This window comes from Aptenodytes patagonicus, chromosome 2, assembly GCF_965638725.1.
Source record: "Aptenodytes patagonicus chromosome 2, bAptPat1.pri.cur, whole genome shotgun sequence".
In the NCBI taxonomy this organism is placed as follows: Eukaryota; Metazoa; Chordata; class Aves; order Sphenisciformes; family Spheniscidae; genus Aptenodytes; species Aptenodytes patagonicus.
The window spans coordinates 8,960,739-8,978,530 of record NC_134950.1 but is presented as its reverse complement, the minus strand read 5'-3'; the positions used below and the strand labels follow the sequence as shown (position 1 = coordinate 8,978,530).

At 39.6% G+C, this 17,792-nt stretch overlaps 1 protein-coding gene across 2 annotated transcripts in view; it reads right to left on the bottom strand.

The window, feature by feature from the left end:
* Positions 1–8,883: 8,883 nt before the first annotated feature.
* Positions 8,884–17,792, bottom strand: part of KCNQ3 (potassium voltage-gated channel subfamily Q member 3) — a 215,971-nt gene continuing 207,062 nt past the window's right edge. For both annotated transcript variants that reach the window (XM_076329077.1, XM_076329078.1), the window contains 2 exons: positions 16,168–16,252; positions 8,884–15,208 (listed from right to left, as the gene is read on the bottom strand). In XM_076329077.1, coding sequence (XP_076185192.1) covers positions 14,471–15,208; positions 16,168–16,252 — 823 coding nt within the window. In that variant the 3' untranslated portion in view covers positions 8,884–14,470. The remainder of the gene's footprint in view (positions 15,209–16,167; positions 16,253–17,792) is intronic.

Below are 17,792 nucleotides of genomic sequence, written 5' to 3'. Positions count from 1 at the left end.
ACAACGCTGATTTGCAGCAGGGATTCAGAGCAGGCATTAGCGTGGCCATAACATCCCACATTTAATCGAGGTGTGATTACACACTACAGACTCAATCAAGCAAAACATCTAACAATTGGAACAACATGCAAACATAACCTGGAAGGATGGATCATAATAAGCCAAATCTTGTTCCACTTCTAGCAAAGAAATATTAAATAATATGATGGAAAATCCTCCATTCATGGGAGGGCTTCTTTTGCCTGAATTTCAGATCTAGCACTGTGGTGGTCTCTGGCCAGTACAAGATGCTTAAAAAGAAATTGCAGAAAAACCTCAATACTAAGAACATCGCTCTAGAAAGGACTGCCCTTACTCCTCAGTAGGTAGAGACTGATTTAAATTTGAAGCATTAGGTTTTAGCTGCTTTCCAAAATCTTTTCCCAGCACTACCTCTCTGAACATTTATGCTGTCCAATTAAATTTCGAAGCCATCTGTGACAAATACTCCTAGAACTGCTGCTTGAAAGCTCCTATCTTTCAGCAATGTGGATATTAGTAATATTAACTGTTATGATACACGTCATGTTTGCGTTACTCTTGTTAACTGTTTTTAATTTTTATCTATCAGAGACAAGTCTTTATTACTTTGTAACTGTCTCTCTTTTGATTGCCAGCATAAGCCACACTACTGTGATGATGAAAATACATGTCCAGATCGCAACTATGAAACCCTCATTGTACTCCAGCTCAAAATCACTAACAATTGCCATTTCAAAACATAGTGCGATTCAGAGGCACTAAAGGCACAGGTGCCACACAACCATCCCATAAAGTGACTCTCTGTGAATATTTTCCTTCCAAATGTTTATCTGATACAGGCTGCAGGTCAAGCCTTTAGTTACAAATTCTCCTTCACCTCTACTGGATATGATAATCCTCTTCTTGTGTTTATTTTAAGCTGAACGATATTAGTACAATTAATTTTACTTAGAACTGTTGATCCAGAGTTCCCTGAACTGCTGAATTGGAGATTTTAATCCAGTTCAGATTACCTTTATACACTCATGAAGACCTCTTATTAAATACCTCTTAGTTGTTCTGGATTAACAGCAATCTTAAACCAACATGTTTAATAGCTATGCTTCATTTGAACTAATTTTAATGTGGCAGGTAATCATGAAGTTTGAATTGTTTTCATTTTTCCTGTACAAGCAGAGTGCAATCATATATCGAGTAGTTTTCCTGTGTCTTCACGCTAAACGGAGCAGAACAGAAGTTAAGAGACCAAAGAAATTAAAAAAAAGAAAGTCCTTGAGTATTAATTTCCTTACCTTCAGTTCCAACATCTAAAGGTCATCTCTCATTTTAAGCACACCATGATACACCAGGTCTAAAGAAATATTCCATGTTGATATGAAAATATGCCCGTGTTACAATTACACACTTCATTACATTGCTACAACTACATTTCAAGTTCAGATTTATTGTATGCAAATGTAAGCAATCATGTAATAAAAATACATTCCATTTGCTGCTTTCCCATAGAGCATTAATAGTACAGTTGAAAAGGTTCCCTCCAAGTACACATGAAACCACAGAGATGTGGAATAGTTAATATCAACTTACTTGATTTCTCTTGACAAAGATGATTATCTTCAGAGCCTATGTAAAATTGGAGGTTATTGCCAGGTCTTAATAATCACTTTGTGAAAGACTTTGAGTAGACAGGCTTGATAATCTTGCTTTAAAATCCTGTGAAAATTGTTATCCTAATCCCAGAAAGACTAACTAGAGGTAACACAATCATAAGCACACAAAGTGCCCGTTGAATCCTGCATGGAAAGGCTCTGTGGCAGGTCAGGTGAGGATTGGAAGCTCCTTTTGGCAGTAATGACTGGAACTGCGGAGCAGAAAGGATTTTTTTTCCCCTTTTAAAGGGACAGCTCGTCTTACTGCAATTAGGCCAATGCCACCTTTGATGGCAAGAGGTAGGCCAGGTTAAGCCCCTTTGGTAAAGTTGTAGCCATCCTTGGAGAAGCGCTTCAAACAAGGGGCATTGTCGAGAGAACAGAGAAGAAACCTGAAGTGTATCTTACATGTAGAAAATCAAAAGGAACAAAATGACAGCTAAAACAGAAAATTGCCAGGCATTGTGGTTAAGTGGCAAGGAAGGAAGAGAGATTTGGTCACAACAATGACGTAGGGCAATTTCAATGATGATGAGTGATGTTTAGTTTACGCAAGAGACAATCGCTGTTGGAAGCAGTGGGTGAAATTCTGCTCCCATTTATTCCCGTGGACTGCAAGTGATTCCTCTGAAATCAGGGAGTTTAGATGCAATACTGTTAAAAGCAGATAATCATCCATTCAGTAGGTTTATTATAAGCCACCGAACACCTCAATGTGTGAATTAATTCAAAAGCTTGTAGCAATTAGAGAGGCAACCTAAAAGGATTCATAGTCACTCCATGGAATAAAAAGTACTTTAAGGATCTGCACAAAACCTCAACAGAGAAATATTCTGACCCCTGTTAGAAAGGGAGAGGATAAAGAGGCGGCAGTAGATGAGACGCACAGGACGGCTGCGTACAAACTGTCTGTTGGGAATGGTTCCCAATCTCTCCCCAGTTTCCAAACCCAGCTTGGGAAACATTAGAGCTTCTGGTCAGGAGCACTCTGGGATTGTCCTTTCAATGTCATGGTCCTACCAATACTATGGACATTTGGGTTGCAGGGCTCTCCAGCACTACTTGATTTATTATTGTAGATATTGCCCAGGTAACTAGTGTGTCATCAGGCTTGTTTTGTTGTCACTTGGCTTTGTTTAATTATATTGTCCCCGTCTTGCACTTCCACCAGTTAAGGCGAAGAAAGCTGTGATGTTACCCAAAGAAGGAAGAAACTTACTGCAACGGCTAAAACACTGCAACCTGCCAGTGTGTAGATACGAGAAAGTGATTTTTCTGGTTTCAGATTTCAGTCATATGTTTTGGGGGGTCCTGGTTTCCCACAGAAGAGATGTTTATGGGATCATGTTATGCGTGTGGTAGGGCTGTGTCCCTGTCTGTCCCGCAATCCTGCCTTCACCAAGAACTTCGGAAGCTGGAAGGCAACTGCAGCCACATTTAACAGAGTTATAGCTGGTAAATATGATGCTTACATATGTGTGTGCATACACATGCACGATCTTACCTTAGTTTTCTTTCACTCTGCCTTTCATGAAAAAACATTATCCAGTGGGATGTCGTTGCATCTAAAATTATTTAATTCTGTATGGAAGTCACTGGTGGGATAAAAGGAAAATTTTCGTGACTCGTGACTAAATGCTGCAGCTTGAGAAATATGGAAACACCTTTTCTTTGACAAGACTTACTTTTACTGATTTAATTACCAGTTGCTCATTATCTCATCAAGAAGGCTGGGATGAAAGCCCTCTCTGTAACAGCTGACAAAACCAGGTATAGCCAGGAAAATGTGTGCGCTGGGATCCGTTCCAACCGTTTGAAGCTTGGCTATGAGGATAATTTGACTTTCAGCAGGTTTTACCTCATGCTGCGTTTCATCCTGGGACTCGGTAATTTTAACTTGCCTCAGCTGCAGAGCGATGCTCAGGTGACGGGGAGGGGGCTATTGTTCAGCCCCAACTTTGACTCTTGGGGACAATGCTGTGTTCTCACTCAGAGCATCACTCTGAGCAAGTTGCTTTCTCAGGAGTATAGTCTTTACGCGCCTCCTTTTTCCAGCGTCTCTTTGTGTGACAGCACTGTGTCCATAACTAGCACCCCAAAATCCAGAACAAGAAAAGAAGTAATTTTTAGCGTCTTCTTAGTAACACAGTTACTAATTCGTATAAATTACTGAGTAAATGCATTCATTTGCTGAAGGCTACGCAGGATAAGTCCCCCACTAATGCAATTTAAATAAACACACATTCAAGCCAAATGCCTGTGATTTATTTTGAAGAGAGAGGACAGCATGGCATGAAGTTCTGGGAAGGAAAGAGAAAGCAAAGTCTGAACATTGGTGCTTTACCTCTCTGTGGGTTGAGAACACAGTGTGGAAGCAATGCGCTACTTCTTCCTTGTGGCTTTTTTCTCAGACGTTTTAAACACTTGCTTCTACATAGCAGCTGCAATAAGTGTGAGCGACTGCAAGGGCTCCAGCCACATGTTCTTGTGACCTGAGCCAGAGTCAGCAACCAGCATCCCCTCCCACCCGCTCTGTCCCCGTCTGCCAGCGTCCTCAGGTACGGCTACCCACCGCCCTGCCTGCGCTATAAACCGTCTCTGCCCTAAGAGATGAGCTGTGGCACGTGGAATACTGTAGTACGTGAAGCATCTTGCAAATCTACCTATCTTATATGCCTAGTAGGAGAAACATATCCAGCTGTGCCTATCTCTCATCAGATGCTAATGTGCAACAGAGAATGAAGAACTGTTTTTAAAAAAAGAACAGACTAAATCCAAGCTTGCTCCAGAGGACTGAAGTTTTATCTTTACTTACACTTTATTATACTACAGTAAATGCTTCCATGAAAGCACCATTGAGTAATTGTTTAATAAACTTTGTTTAGAAAAGTATCAACTGTGTAAATTATATTTTTCTTCTGAAAAAATCTGATTATAATTCAACACTTCTCCTTTAGTCCTCTGCCATTACAATTTTACAAGGTATTTAGTTTATTTCATTAAGAAATGTACTACCTCTATAAAGTTTCTTTTCATCTGAATTTTCATTTCAGATTTTAGCAATATTCTTCTAATTATATACTTTTTTTGCACAGATTTCATTAAGAACAAGTGTCTAAATGTAATAATGTTTCTCTGCTACTCTTATTTTAGAAGAATAAAACAAATTTCATCTCTTAAGGGGACAATTTTATATCTATCTATCTATCTATAAAACCCCATTTATTTATTCATAAAACTTCTTTCCCGTTTCAGGAAATTTGTTTAGAATTGCAAATGAATCCTGTTCTTTATAACATTTTTTCTTTAATTTTTCTTATTAATATTTTGCTAAGATTGGTACTAATGCCACAAACCCTGCTGAATAGAATGAGCACTAAATCTACAGCGATTCAGTTTGACTGTTTCCAGTAAGAATGTTTTGTGTATTTATTTGTTTAAAGTAACTAACAATTTTCTTTAAAGTGTCTGACATTGTAAAACTTTTGTGAATTCAAGCACATTCTTAAGGAAGGGAGGAAAAGGAGAGAGACAGGAAAAAAAGGAGGCATGGAAATTGTGAAAATATGTAGTGACAATAGGCATGAAGTTCTCACAGCTGATGTGGAAAAGGACTGAGTTGTTTTTGCCATATTGCTTGTCAGAAACTCAACTCAGCTGGAAAATTAGAAAGATGATGCTTCTCAGAAACACTTTTTTTTCTGCCACCAGACCTTTGATTTACTTATTTAAGCGGGCCAAGGTTTCTGCACCAGGGACACCCAGAATTTCATCAGCTGAAGATTGCCTCTGCTTGGCCCATGGAAGATGCATTAAGTGCATAAGAACTGAGTAGCTGGGTGCTACTCCATTCCTCAACAATGTTGCTGGCATGTTGTGACAAGAAAAATTAAAGCAGAGGCAGAGGAGCTGCCTGGGTTGGTAGAGCAAAACGTATTTACTGAGATATACTCATTGGACAGTCTTGAAGAGAACGAAGCCATTGCAATCATCTTTCCGCAGAGCTGTGCCACCAAATTTCATCCATAGTGTAAATATTTCTCCGGAAAAGCAGTGAGCACGATTGCTGTCACAGTGACCTCATAGCTCTGTTTTCCAGTCTATGAAGCAAAATGGGAACTGTGGGGAATGTATGGAGTCTCAAACCCATTTCATCCCTGGTGCACTCCTGATGGTTTTGTGTTCTTCTCTGCATGTTACATACATCCCATGAGATTTTTACATGGGATATGTAATACCCATATATATATATGGGTATTAATATGTAATAATATATAATATACAAGGTGAGCCGCGTAATACCTTGCACTGTTCCTTTGGGGCTTCCAAAGATGACAGTGATCAAGCACTCTGCATTTGTAAATCTAGAGACTCATAAAGCTTTGATTAGATACAGAGAAGTTGCAGCAGTCCAGAACTTACTTAGAAAATATTTAATGATGTATCCAGTGTTGTTATTTCTGATATAATATGTGTCAGACACATAACTGGTCCCATCAAACTTGCTAAAACATTCATAGCACACCTTACATCTCCTCCTTTTTTCATGATCCCTGGTCTATATTCTGCTGACCATCTGCATCTGACACAAGGAAGCAGGAGGGAAGCTGTGGTGCTGTCCCAAGCCCACTGGGCTACCAGCTATCAGGACCATATGCCTGAAAAAATCGTCTTAGAGGGCAATTCCTTTAAAGGCAGTCTAGCTCTCCTGCTGCTCTGTGCCACGGGACTCAGCTTTCCTGATTCCTTCCCTTCTCTGTGATCCAAAAGGATGCTCCATGTTGATCAAGAGACCATTTTATCCGGGCTAGTTTTCAAGACTCTGGAAAGTTTTGAAAATCAAAGCATCCTGAGAAGAAAGAGAAGGATACACTGAGAAACTTCCACTCCTGACACTGTTGCTTGTGCCATACTGGACGCACCAATATTTACCCTTTCTAACCTGTTAACTCTTAGTCTTACTCTGCTCAGGCTGGGGACAATTATATACAACCTCAACAGTCCCCTATAGACACAAGCAGAGCCTGCAGGAGGGGAAAACTCCCTGGATATAAGCAGGGCTTTGCCTGAGGATAGATATCACATCTTCTTCCCATTTTAGAATCCATTTCTTAAAAGATCAGGCCCAGCGCCTTACTGAAATCCAGTGATTTGGCATGCTTATGTATTTGGGTGACAGCCAAGGGGAAATTTTAATGCAATATATTTCAGTTCAGGTGAACAAAAGCTGAGTGGTTCACCTATTGTGTCTGTGAAATACTCATTTAAATGTCATTGCTGTGGCTGTCTGCTTTTCTTTGCAAAAGAATTCTGCTGCGCAGTTGCTGTTCAGTTCAAAGTGGGACATTCACCGTGAAGTAAGTAATGATAATGCGTGGTAATATTGTCTATAAAAGGATGTGAATACATTTGAAGTAGCTTTGTGTTTGCCTGGAAAGAAACGCAGGGAATAAAGAAAATGTTAGTGCTGTACATAGTCTTTAGAGCTGTGTGGGAAACTGAACCCAAGAGATTTGAAATTCCACACTCTGGTGCATTAGTTTAAAAAAATACTGTTGATCTTTGGAAAAAAATGATAGAACTTGGCTGTAAAAGCCTGGCACTGATCCTGTTTAAATTGATCCATTTGATTTAAATTGATTTAAATTGATCCATCTATGATTCTATGATTCTATTTAAAAAAAAAACCAAACCAAACAAACCAACAAAAAGCCAAAACCACCACACCTGGATGTTGTAGTACTACAGGATTTTTTTAATTATTCCCAATTTACAGGGATATAGAAGTGGGATAAGAAACTGGAATAACTGCTGAGTAATTTTTTACCTACCACAAAAACTGAAGAAATCTTTTTTTAGGTTGTATTTCAAGTGTTGAGCAGAGCTGGTTCCTTGGTGACAATCATGATGCTGAAGCTGCAGGGAATGCCTTAAAATTATCTCACTGAGTCCAGCTATATTTTTGGGAAGAGGTGATGTTTCACATGCTCTCTTCCCTTCTCAATCAGGACAATTATCCATCAGCCTCCTATCCAAACTGATAGGATGGGATTCATCTCATCTTGTCTAGCTATCTGAAAGATGTTTTTTGTCCAAGCTGGTCATCTTCAACTCTATAGTTAAGAAAGATGCCAGTTAGAGACAGGTATCATCTGAGAGAGGCAGTCTGGGTCGTTTGATATAGGACTGACTGGACCATGCTCTGAAAAGTGCTGATCTTCCTCCGCTCATTGCAAAAGGGATCTAACAAGAACAAGAAACTGGTATCTTCGACTTGATATTGAACTGTTGTCACTGAGAGAAATCAAACCCGCTCAGCCAGACAGGCTGTACAATGTCCCTCTCCTTCCGCACACACCAATCCTCCTGCAATACCGTGAGCCAAGCAAAGTTAGCTGTGCACACGTGCGTGCACACTCCGTGCCTTTTCCAAGGAAACATGGCAACTTCCAAACCAGCAGCTGGGAGAAAAAAACCTACATAGCCTATATACATATGTTTTTAATACCATTAAAATGCTATCCCCAGCCAAAACTACAAACAGAACCATTTGTAGAAAAGACTTTTGGGATGAATTTTCCTCAGTAAGACCCTCCTATTTGTGTAAGAGGGCAGGACGTTTTTAAACAGTTCATACTGTCCCACAGTGTTGCTGGGAGGCAAGTGAGCAGCCTTCTGGTGGTTCTACACATCAGGAAGACGGACAGACAGCTGAAGCTGAGAGGCCAAGGCCACACAGAAACGCAGCAACAGAACCAGGGACAGGATTCAGGAAACTGAACTCCCAACCTAACTCTGCAGCCAGCTGTTAAATTCCCTGCAGAGGATATTCAGAGCAGCCTTGTGCCATTACTATGTTCTCCATATATTTTGCATGCAACTTCATCAAATTTTAGCACATTAACGTCTCTAATTTGAATGTATTTTCCCCTATTCTTGATTTTCCTACACACTTATGATCAAAGCCATATAAGTTACATGGCCACTAAATCAAAAGAAGTCACAAATAATGGGATCTACTGTGTGCTATATTATAACAGGACTAGCTGTGGAAGCCGGATAAAGCCTACTTGCAGCTATAAGCTCCATCCTGCATGGGTGAAGTCAAAAGGATCTTTGTCAATGTCTTTGCTGGGGGGACATTTGACACTGTGTTCCTTGAATATGTATGAAGATATCACAAGTTAAATAAAATTACTCCACATCATAATTGAAATTTCTATTTATTAATAAGTGGTGCAGTTTTTAAAGACAGAACATAAAAAATCAGTTAAGAAGTATTGTTTGCATAATATATTGAAATAAACATATTAAAGTTGTTCAAATATTGGACAGTGCCAGAATATAAATTACACATACAGTTTAAAAATTACAATAAATAATATTATAAAGAGCACTAAAGGCCACTTGTATAAAAGTTGTGTTCCCTTGTCAGCCAGAATCTGAAAAGCATCTTTGTAGCATGGAGAAAATTTCAGTGAGCAAGGCACAAATACTAGTAATAATAAGATGCCATAACTAGAAAACAAAATGCAGTTGGCCATGTAACCTTCAGACTCAGCATATTCTTGAGGGTGGAAATAGGATCCCACTTCCAGTATTTCGCTTCACTTAACTTCAGAGGGAAGCTACTAAAAGCTGAATTGGGAAGGATCAAACCTTACAGCCTAAACAATCAGAAACAATAGTGATACCCAGGATCTTCACTCCCACAGTGCCCAGCTAAAAACACTTGGAAATGGCCCCTTTTTCCTCTGCACCTCTGAAAATGGTCTTCAGAAGTGAACACCCACACTCAGCTGGGCTCCTGAAAAAGCAGTATCACACCAAATTCGTGAGGTGCTGTAGAAAATTCAGGTTTGAAGCTCTTAGGCACCTAAAGCTTAGTGGAGGGGACTGTGGGGTGCAAAGAATCAAGATCCAGCTCTTTCTCACATGCTCTGCACTAAGCGAGATGAAGTCAGTTCTTACGTAGGCAGATGTCACCCCGCTGCAACAACTGGGCTCCCAGCAGGGCTGAATTTGCTCCTTAGTCTGCATTTTCTGATTGCTTTAGGCTGTGATCTTGCAAACTGATTGGACCACGGTGCTCGCCTGAAGGCGACAAGTCAGCAGCCCCGCTATGCACGGGTTCAGGTGGGAATTAGTTTGCCGTGCTGCTGGGCCACAATTTGAAGCAGAAAAATTTAAAACTGTTTCCACTCTGAACCGTAACAATGCAGCAAAGTTACAGATAAGAACAGAGCAAATATAGCCAAAGTCAGTCTAGGGACTTTTCAATCAATCTCTCCACGTGCTGAATTCCCTTTTAATTTGATAGGAGCCAGACTGATTAATTCAGTGCAGGGAAAAGCCAAGGCAAGGACAACAGCCATTACCTGACTAGATTTTTTTTTAAAGGACCAACTCCTTAAATGGAGCATGAGCCACATTTTCTATACCTGCATACTTTAGCTAAACATTCACTTCTGCCTTAATGAAATATTCTCAGTTTGAATCTAAAGTGAGGAAGCTTGATTGATAATAATGCTGCAAAGAGAGGTACACAATATAAACACAGATTCACCTTTTCAAAAACTTACAGATGTGCGTGATTTGTTAGTGACTGAAAAAGCAGCGTAAAAATGTAGCTAAGAAAAATGTCTCCAAATCAGTGCTGTCTTTCACATGGAAATTCATAAATAAAGGCATATTAGGACCCAATCCTACTCCCACTGCATCAGTTTGAGAAGGTTTTTTACTGACTTCAAGGAGAGCAGAGGAAAGCCCCACACTTTCTAATTATGGAAAACATCTCAAGGCCTGAAATGAATCCTTGGTCACTCATAGGAGTTAAGAGTCAGCAGAGAGTGGATTCCAATGGTTAATTCTCTTTAATGTTAACTACATAGGCAAACAAAGTGTCAGTGTCGGTCTAGATGCTAGGAAGATCTGACCCAAACAAAATTGATAGCTGTTAAACTGAAATGTCACATAGAAATGGAAGAAGGGATAAATCTAATCCATTCCTAGTATGAAGAGTACTATTGACCCAGATGCCTCTCTCAAATGAAATTGTGAATAATTGATTCCTTGTATGGGGTGAACCTACTCTGCAAAACAGGTCCTGACCTTTTAAATGTTGCCAGGGCCAATAACCACAGATACTTTGTTTTGTCCAGTATCTACGGCGGAAACATAAACTGCAGTTCCAAGGTTGATACATTTCCTGGACTCAACTTGAACTGGAGTCCGATGAAGTTTGTGTGCACGTCCCACACCAGGGATGGTCTCCAGATCTCACCTTGCTGATGACATCTTGACACGTATCTGTTGTCAGCACAGACAGCAGAACTGATGCACACCCTGTTTTTAATCCAGATGATGTAGGAGGCAGAGAGCTGCTAAGCACATCACGATTCTGAACAGAGCAGTGACTGGTTTCAGTCAAAGAAGTGTGTTAGAAAAAAAAAAAAAATAAAATAAGCTAATCAGACCTTCCTTGACGCTCTTCTTGAGTCTCTTCCAGAGGATCCAGAGATGTCCACTGCAGAAGGTCTTGCTGAGCTTATCACCAGTGCCTTTTAAGAAGAGGCAGACCTTATCTGGCCAGTTAGCACATCATTAAATATTTCATGATGTGGCTACAGATGCCTGACCTGGTGTTTTTAAGCTGCATATAGTAAATCGGTGCTTACAGCCCATAGAAAATGCTAACCTGAAGGCAGTTCAGCTGCTGTGAGCGTACACAGTGCAGGGCAGCCCAGATCCCACTTTCTCTGGGGCTGCACTCTGTGTGCAGGTGAAGACTCATCCAAGTCTCTGCCCTTGCTTGGATTTTCTCTTGGAATGAATGTACCTTTATAATTAGGTGGTTTATGGATTTTCAGCCAAGTTTAATACCAATAAAAGATTCCCTTTATATGACCTGGCATGGGAGAGATTAGAAACCTGAACTGCAGAATTTGAGGGGGAATTGGGCAGGGAACTGCACGGCATAGCCACTGTCAAAGACATTCACAAACAAATTTCTCAGATTGCGCTTGGGTTTTGGCTGCCTTGATTTTTGATTGCTCAGATCTAGAAAGCATTTTAAGAAAGGCCAAACTCAAATGAAATCACTAGGAATGCCAGGCACTTGACATATAAGAAAAGTGAAGCAGGCTTCTCTAGCATATGCTTACACCAATTTCAGAAGCAGTCTAGCAATGTTAACATCAGTTTTCATTCTTTTTCATTCATTTGTCATGTGAGGGTTAAATCTTACGAGTTGCCACAGACATGTATCAGAAAGCCTGCAGCAGGTGCAATACAGGTATTTCCAAGAAGCACTGATGGCCAAAGAATTCTTCTCAATATGCTAAATTATAATGAATTACCCTTTTGTCAGCTAGTTTTATTCTTTTCAAGTTTAGCCATGAAACTGCACCAAACACAGATTATCTTTCAGGTCAATGGATATTTTGTCAATTAAGTAATTACCAAAATTGTACCCCATGTCATCATGGTTACTGGCCTCAGAACAGCTCCATGGACTCAGCCCAGTCTTCAAAGGCTGTAACTGGTCTGCATTATTTACTCAAGTAACTACAGCAACTTGTTCTCCCTGAAGATCTGTCCCAGAAGGATGTATCATGATTTAGCTGAAGAAGCAGATGAAGTAAGAGGATCCTAATGTTTTAGATGGCTCTTTAAATAGAGAATAAACAATGAAGATGAAGGCAATGCCTACATCTGGAAGAGAATAGAGGCTCCCTGGATGCAATGACTGTTATGAGATGTCAACAATACTGAGGAATCAAACATGAAGTTTACTACAGTGGGCAAAACCCAACAAGGTATCTTCCATTGAAGCGCGCTCTATCCATGCCTGTGCAACACCCAGGTACACATGGGAAGCCCAGTAAAGTGTATCTCTTTCTTGTGCTCTGATTGGATGCACCAACGATGCTCAGTTGTGCAGCTGCAGTATAATACAAGCAGTCACTACAGAAAGTTCACTTTCTAACAACTTACATGGGCCAAATCCTTGTGTCTTTTTTGGTCAGTGCTCTAGCCATGGTGGTGAAGTCATTGTGTGGAGTGACAGGGATCATTCTCAACAGGAGGTGGGCATGAACCATGGTAGAGAGGCTGCACCTTGGATCAGTGGGATAGGGGTGAGAGCCTTCCCACTGACTGTGGGTGTCTCTGATCATCTGACAGCTAAGCAAGTCACCCTCTGCTCCCTTTGAAGTTCGTAGAAATTTAGTCATTGTAGATAAATGGGTTAAAGATGAGATTAATCTCATCCTAAAGCTGACGTGTGCTTTGGTTCGTGTACCCTGTGCTCACCAACTGTACTGATTAGTTTTTCACCAGCTGTAAAGAGTGCATAGCCATCAAACTTGACATCAAATGGATGCTATTTCATGGACACCTGGATTGACATCAGATGAATCCTGCATAGGATATTTGGACAGGTTGGTTTCTAGCTGTGTAGATGCAACATTCCCACTGTAGTGGTGAGATCTTTGATTCATTTCTGCCCTGTTCCCAGTGGGTTGGATTGTTTTCCTGCTCCCCCTCGACTTAATTTCCAATTCCCATGAAAAAATATTTGGCTGAGGCCTAGGGAGCATACTTAACCCTCTTGCTCAGGGACAGGTGACAAGAATGGTATTTATTTACTTGTACATTGATCTTAAATATGGCACACATTCATGAATTTGGAGCAGTCCATTTCCAAGAGAAACAGTAAACAGGGAGAAACAGATCCTGGCAGCATCCCACATTGTGGAACTCCCAGGGAACAGAACAGCGATACTCTGCACATCTGAGGAGCTCAAAGCGCTTGGCAAATATTAGTGAATTGAGCCTTACAACCTGTATATATGTACGGAAGTATAACTCCCAATTAACATATTGGGAAACTGAGGCACAGTTACATTATGCAGCTTACTTAGCAGCACATAAGTCGGTAAAAGAGTGGAGAGTATAAACCTGGAGTTCCCTACACTGCACAACCTTATTTTTGGAACAGAAAGAAAATTTGGCCCCAAAAGTAACAAATGGCCTGAGCAAAAGATTTTCTACAAAATAGCATTGTAGTCACGCTTTCAGCAATTTTATAAACACTAGTGGAGATTTTCAAAGTAGTTTGAGGGATTAATATTTACATTTTACAATAAATAAATACCCATGACCAATCCCAGGAAGTGGCTTTGATAATTTTAAATTCTAGCCCTAATTTCATTTTGACATTGTATTTCATGGGTAGTTGTATAATAGATCACGAGAAACATTTAGTTCATGAAACAATTTCAGTAAGGTCATTTACTTTGACTCAGCTTTTTCCCTGCTTTGAATATTAGATGCTCTTGACTAGGTTGGTTAGAGATTGATTTACTTATATTGGAAAATGGGTTCAGACATTATGTTTCCACAAAGGGATATTGCTCCTGAAAATATTTTTACTTTGCTGTTCTGTTTACAAAATGTAGCAAGGACCACCATATCTTGCCTGTCATCAATTCACCATTGTTGTATTGAAGAGTATCAGATAGATATGTATCATAGAAGAAATCAGCTGTACCATTTATATAGGGTAAAGTCATGCAAACCATGCTCAAAACTAAGCTCCTTAGTTTTGGTAGCATGAAAAAACCTGCATTAGTAAATTGTATGAAATGGTGCAGAATGACTACCACTAATATCACATGCATCTTATGCAGCCATTGGTGTTTTGAACTAGTAAGCTTTGGGTGTAGAGTAAGTGAGATATACAAAGTATGCTTACATTACATGGAGAAGTCAACCAGTGACTGCCCACACACACACTTTTAAACTGGCTTATTTGAAGGGGTCCATATTGAATCTGAAATCCCATCTCCTGTAGAAGACAAAGGCATGGAGCCACTTGGTGTAAAAGGGTCGGTGTCTGTGTCCGTTTCCCCCTCTGCTAGGTACCGTTTTTCTCTCATCCACGCTGATCCCCCATTGGGGCCAAACGGGAAGTCGTCTCTGTCTTGGGAGATACTGAAGCCACTTGGGGAGCGCTCAAGTTCCTCATGGTTGACAGAGAGAAGGGATAATGGAGTATCGCTGTCTCTTGTTAAGCTCCTTCTCTGCCTTGGAGACGCCTTATCTGAGTAAGGGCTTTGCAGGTCTCCTTGAGAGTGGTAACTAACCTGGGAGTCCATTAATGTAAATATAGGCAAAACTGTTGGCCTTTCTGCATATGAAGTTGAGGAGGGTGTGGCTTGCAGTTTGCCAGAGTTTTGCCCACCTGTTGATAGAGGTTGTGAATGAGTCATATGACCATGTGCTGAGAAACCGTAAGGACTGACTTTGTTGACTGGAACCTGCTGGAAGTTGTAAGGAGTTTCATGAGCACACTGCTCAGTGTATTTATATATTATTGTTTTCAATTCAGAATATTTGTTTTCTTCTCTCTTCTCCTTTGCAGGAGAAGCAGTTTCTTTCAATGGACTTATCTCAGCGACTTGTATTTGCAGCTGTTCCATATGATGCATATGCATATCAACAAGAAAATCCAGTTTCTTCCCCATGTCATTAACCTGAAAAATACCAATGTTATGATATTGTCTCAAGTCAGTGGTCCAATGAAAGAGTCAATGCTTCCATAGGTGCAGTGCCCCCAGCAAGGATGTGCTGCCATCTTTATTGGTCATGAAGGTAATTATAGGACAATCATGTCTTTCCCCTGGAAGCTGGACTGCAGTGGATGCCATCCTCTAACTGCCTCAGATTAAGAAGACCAGTCCCTATGAACTGTGCCAAAAAAATTCTTAGCGTTGCTGGGTATTTGGCAATCCAGCATCCAACAGCAGTCTACAACATTATGACCAAAGTCTTGATACCATATGGTAAATAGATATTACCAAAATACAACAGATGGAATTACCTTTGCACACAGACCTACCCTCTAACTTTTAATAGTCCCACAACATCAGGGTTAAATATCAGGACTATTTTCCTTTCTCTTTTGATAGTACTTTGTGCCTGAACATTTACATTCCATGAAAGGAATTGATGTGAATCAATGCCACTAGCCTCCATGTTACTTAGTTATGTATTTAAAAATGAGAGTGTCTTGACTTGCTAAGCAATAGGTTAGGATGCACAAAAAGGGCCCAAAAATACCTGTGGAGACAATCCTTTTGAGTGCCAGACCCTGCAAAAGAAGGTGGTGCGCACAGCAAAACACCAGACATGATGAGTATGGAGTTAAAGGGAGTGAAATAGTCCCATGTAAACATCGTGGTTAGGGTCTTGCTGCCATATATAATGATATTCATTCAACAGGTTTCAAAATGCACACTTCCCAGTTAATTAAATTCTTTCATGAAAAACTAACCACATAGTTTTGTGATCATTAGTACAAGATCCGTTTGAGTCTTGGTCACCAACACTACAAATCTGCCTGGGTCAGACAAAGACTCATACAGAATTTATGTCAGCTTTATCATTTTTGTACAAGTGCCTCAGCCTCCGTCATTGTCATGAAATTACATACCTGTCGTTCAACTTTAACAAATTTGCCCATCATACTTTGGTCTTCAGTATCTGCTGTAGATGCTTTGGCTACATATGGATCATTTCTATAAAGAATTAATAACTCTATTAGTGTTAATTTTTTCTTTGCATCACAGTAAGTAATTTATATCAGAAAACAGAAGTACCATCTTGGTGGTATGTAGCTCCTTGGAGCCCCATTTAAGAAAAAATTGAATTTAGTTATTTATCATACAAACAGGAGCAAAGGTCTATTCTATGTGATTTTAATGCATTTCTAAAAATAATGTATTACTGATTTTTAATTTAAAATTATTTTTGTTCAAAATTAAGAAAAAGGTTAAGAAAAAACAAAAGCAAACAAAAAGTTCAAAATGAAAGTGAAATTCATCTCAGACTTGGAATAATTTCAGGTTTGTGAAAAGTGTTGAGATAGTCTAGATAGAGGGTCTACAGATGGACTTGTGTTTTTAAATCTACTTCTTTCTCATTAGTGTGTTTGAAGACTGAATCTGAGTTTCAAGGCTGAGTGCTTTGTTTTTTTTCTCAATTTCATTAAACCAAATAGTAAGTGGCAGAGGCTGGAAATGCTGTAAAGATACAGTCTGGCCATGAGATTTAAAGTGGATTCCAGAATAAATTTTCTTCTACGTAATTTCCTACTGCCCGTCCATCAGATGGACTAACTTCAGGAGGTAAGATGATCTCTGCTTAACTAAAGAACTTTGATTTATAATTTCATGGGATCTGGGATGGTCATTATCAAATTAAACCTTTATCTAAAGGGTTCCAAACCAACCTCAAAGGAATCTATGTCTTTCCATAATCTATTTCAAAGTCTAGAAAAACAATTTCTAAGCACTTGTTCTTTAACATGACAGAACAAATATACCCTAAAACTTTTGTTTTAACAGGTCCGGTTCTTATCTTTCTGACAAAATTCAAAATATAGCTGTGAATATATCTTACTGAAGCAGAAACTGTAACTAAAATGTGTCAGATTTTGCACATTGGGTTACTGATGATATGGGCTCGTTCAAATTTTGCAATCTGCTTTGTTTCCCAAATGATCATTGCCTCTTCCATATATGTAGGTCTCTGTCTTCACATTTACACGTTTTTAGATTTTTCACTGGGTGGGATAAACCAGATAGAGCCAAGTTAATTTGTTTTCTGTTAGATTACTTTTGTTCTGAGCAACCATAACAGCTTTGGGGACAGATTGTTGATGGTCTTGTGTGGTTCTTCATGGGTATTTATTGACAGATTGATAGTTGTAAATAACAGAAGAAATGTCATTTATTATTGAATTCTTGCTACCAGGAATGCAGCAATACAATAACATGCTGTAACTTTCACACCCAGAAACCTGGTCTTGAAATTTATTTTCAGTAATTCTCATCAATCATTGGTTTAAAAGCAGCATCATTAAAACTCTGTGCTTGCCATTTGGTGGGGGCTATAATGAAACTTTTTTCCCTTCAGGAAGATAACTGGTTTACCATCAAACTATTGGTGATTTTTATTGAGTTTTTAACTGGGTTTACTAGTTGAATGTTAGAAATTCAGCACATCAGCAATCAAATGTACATATTTCATATAAAATCACATTTCCAAAATGTGGAG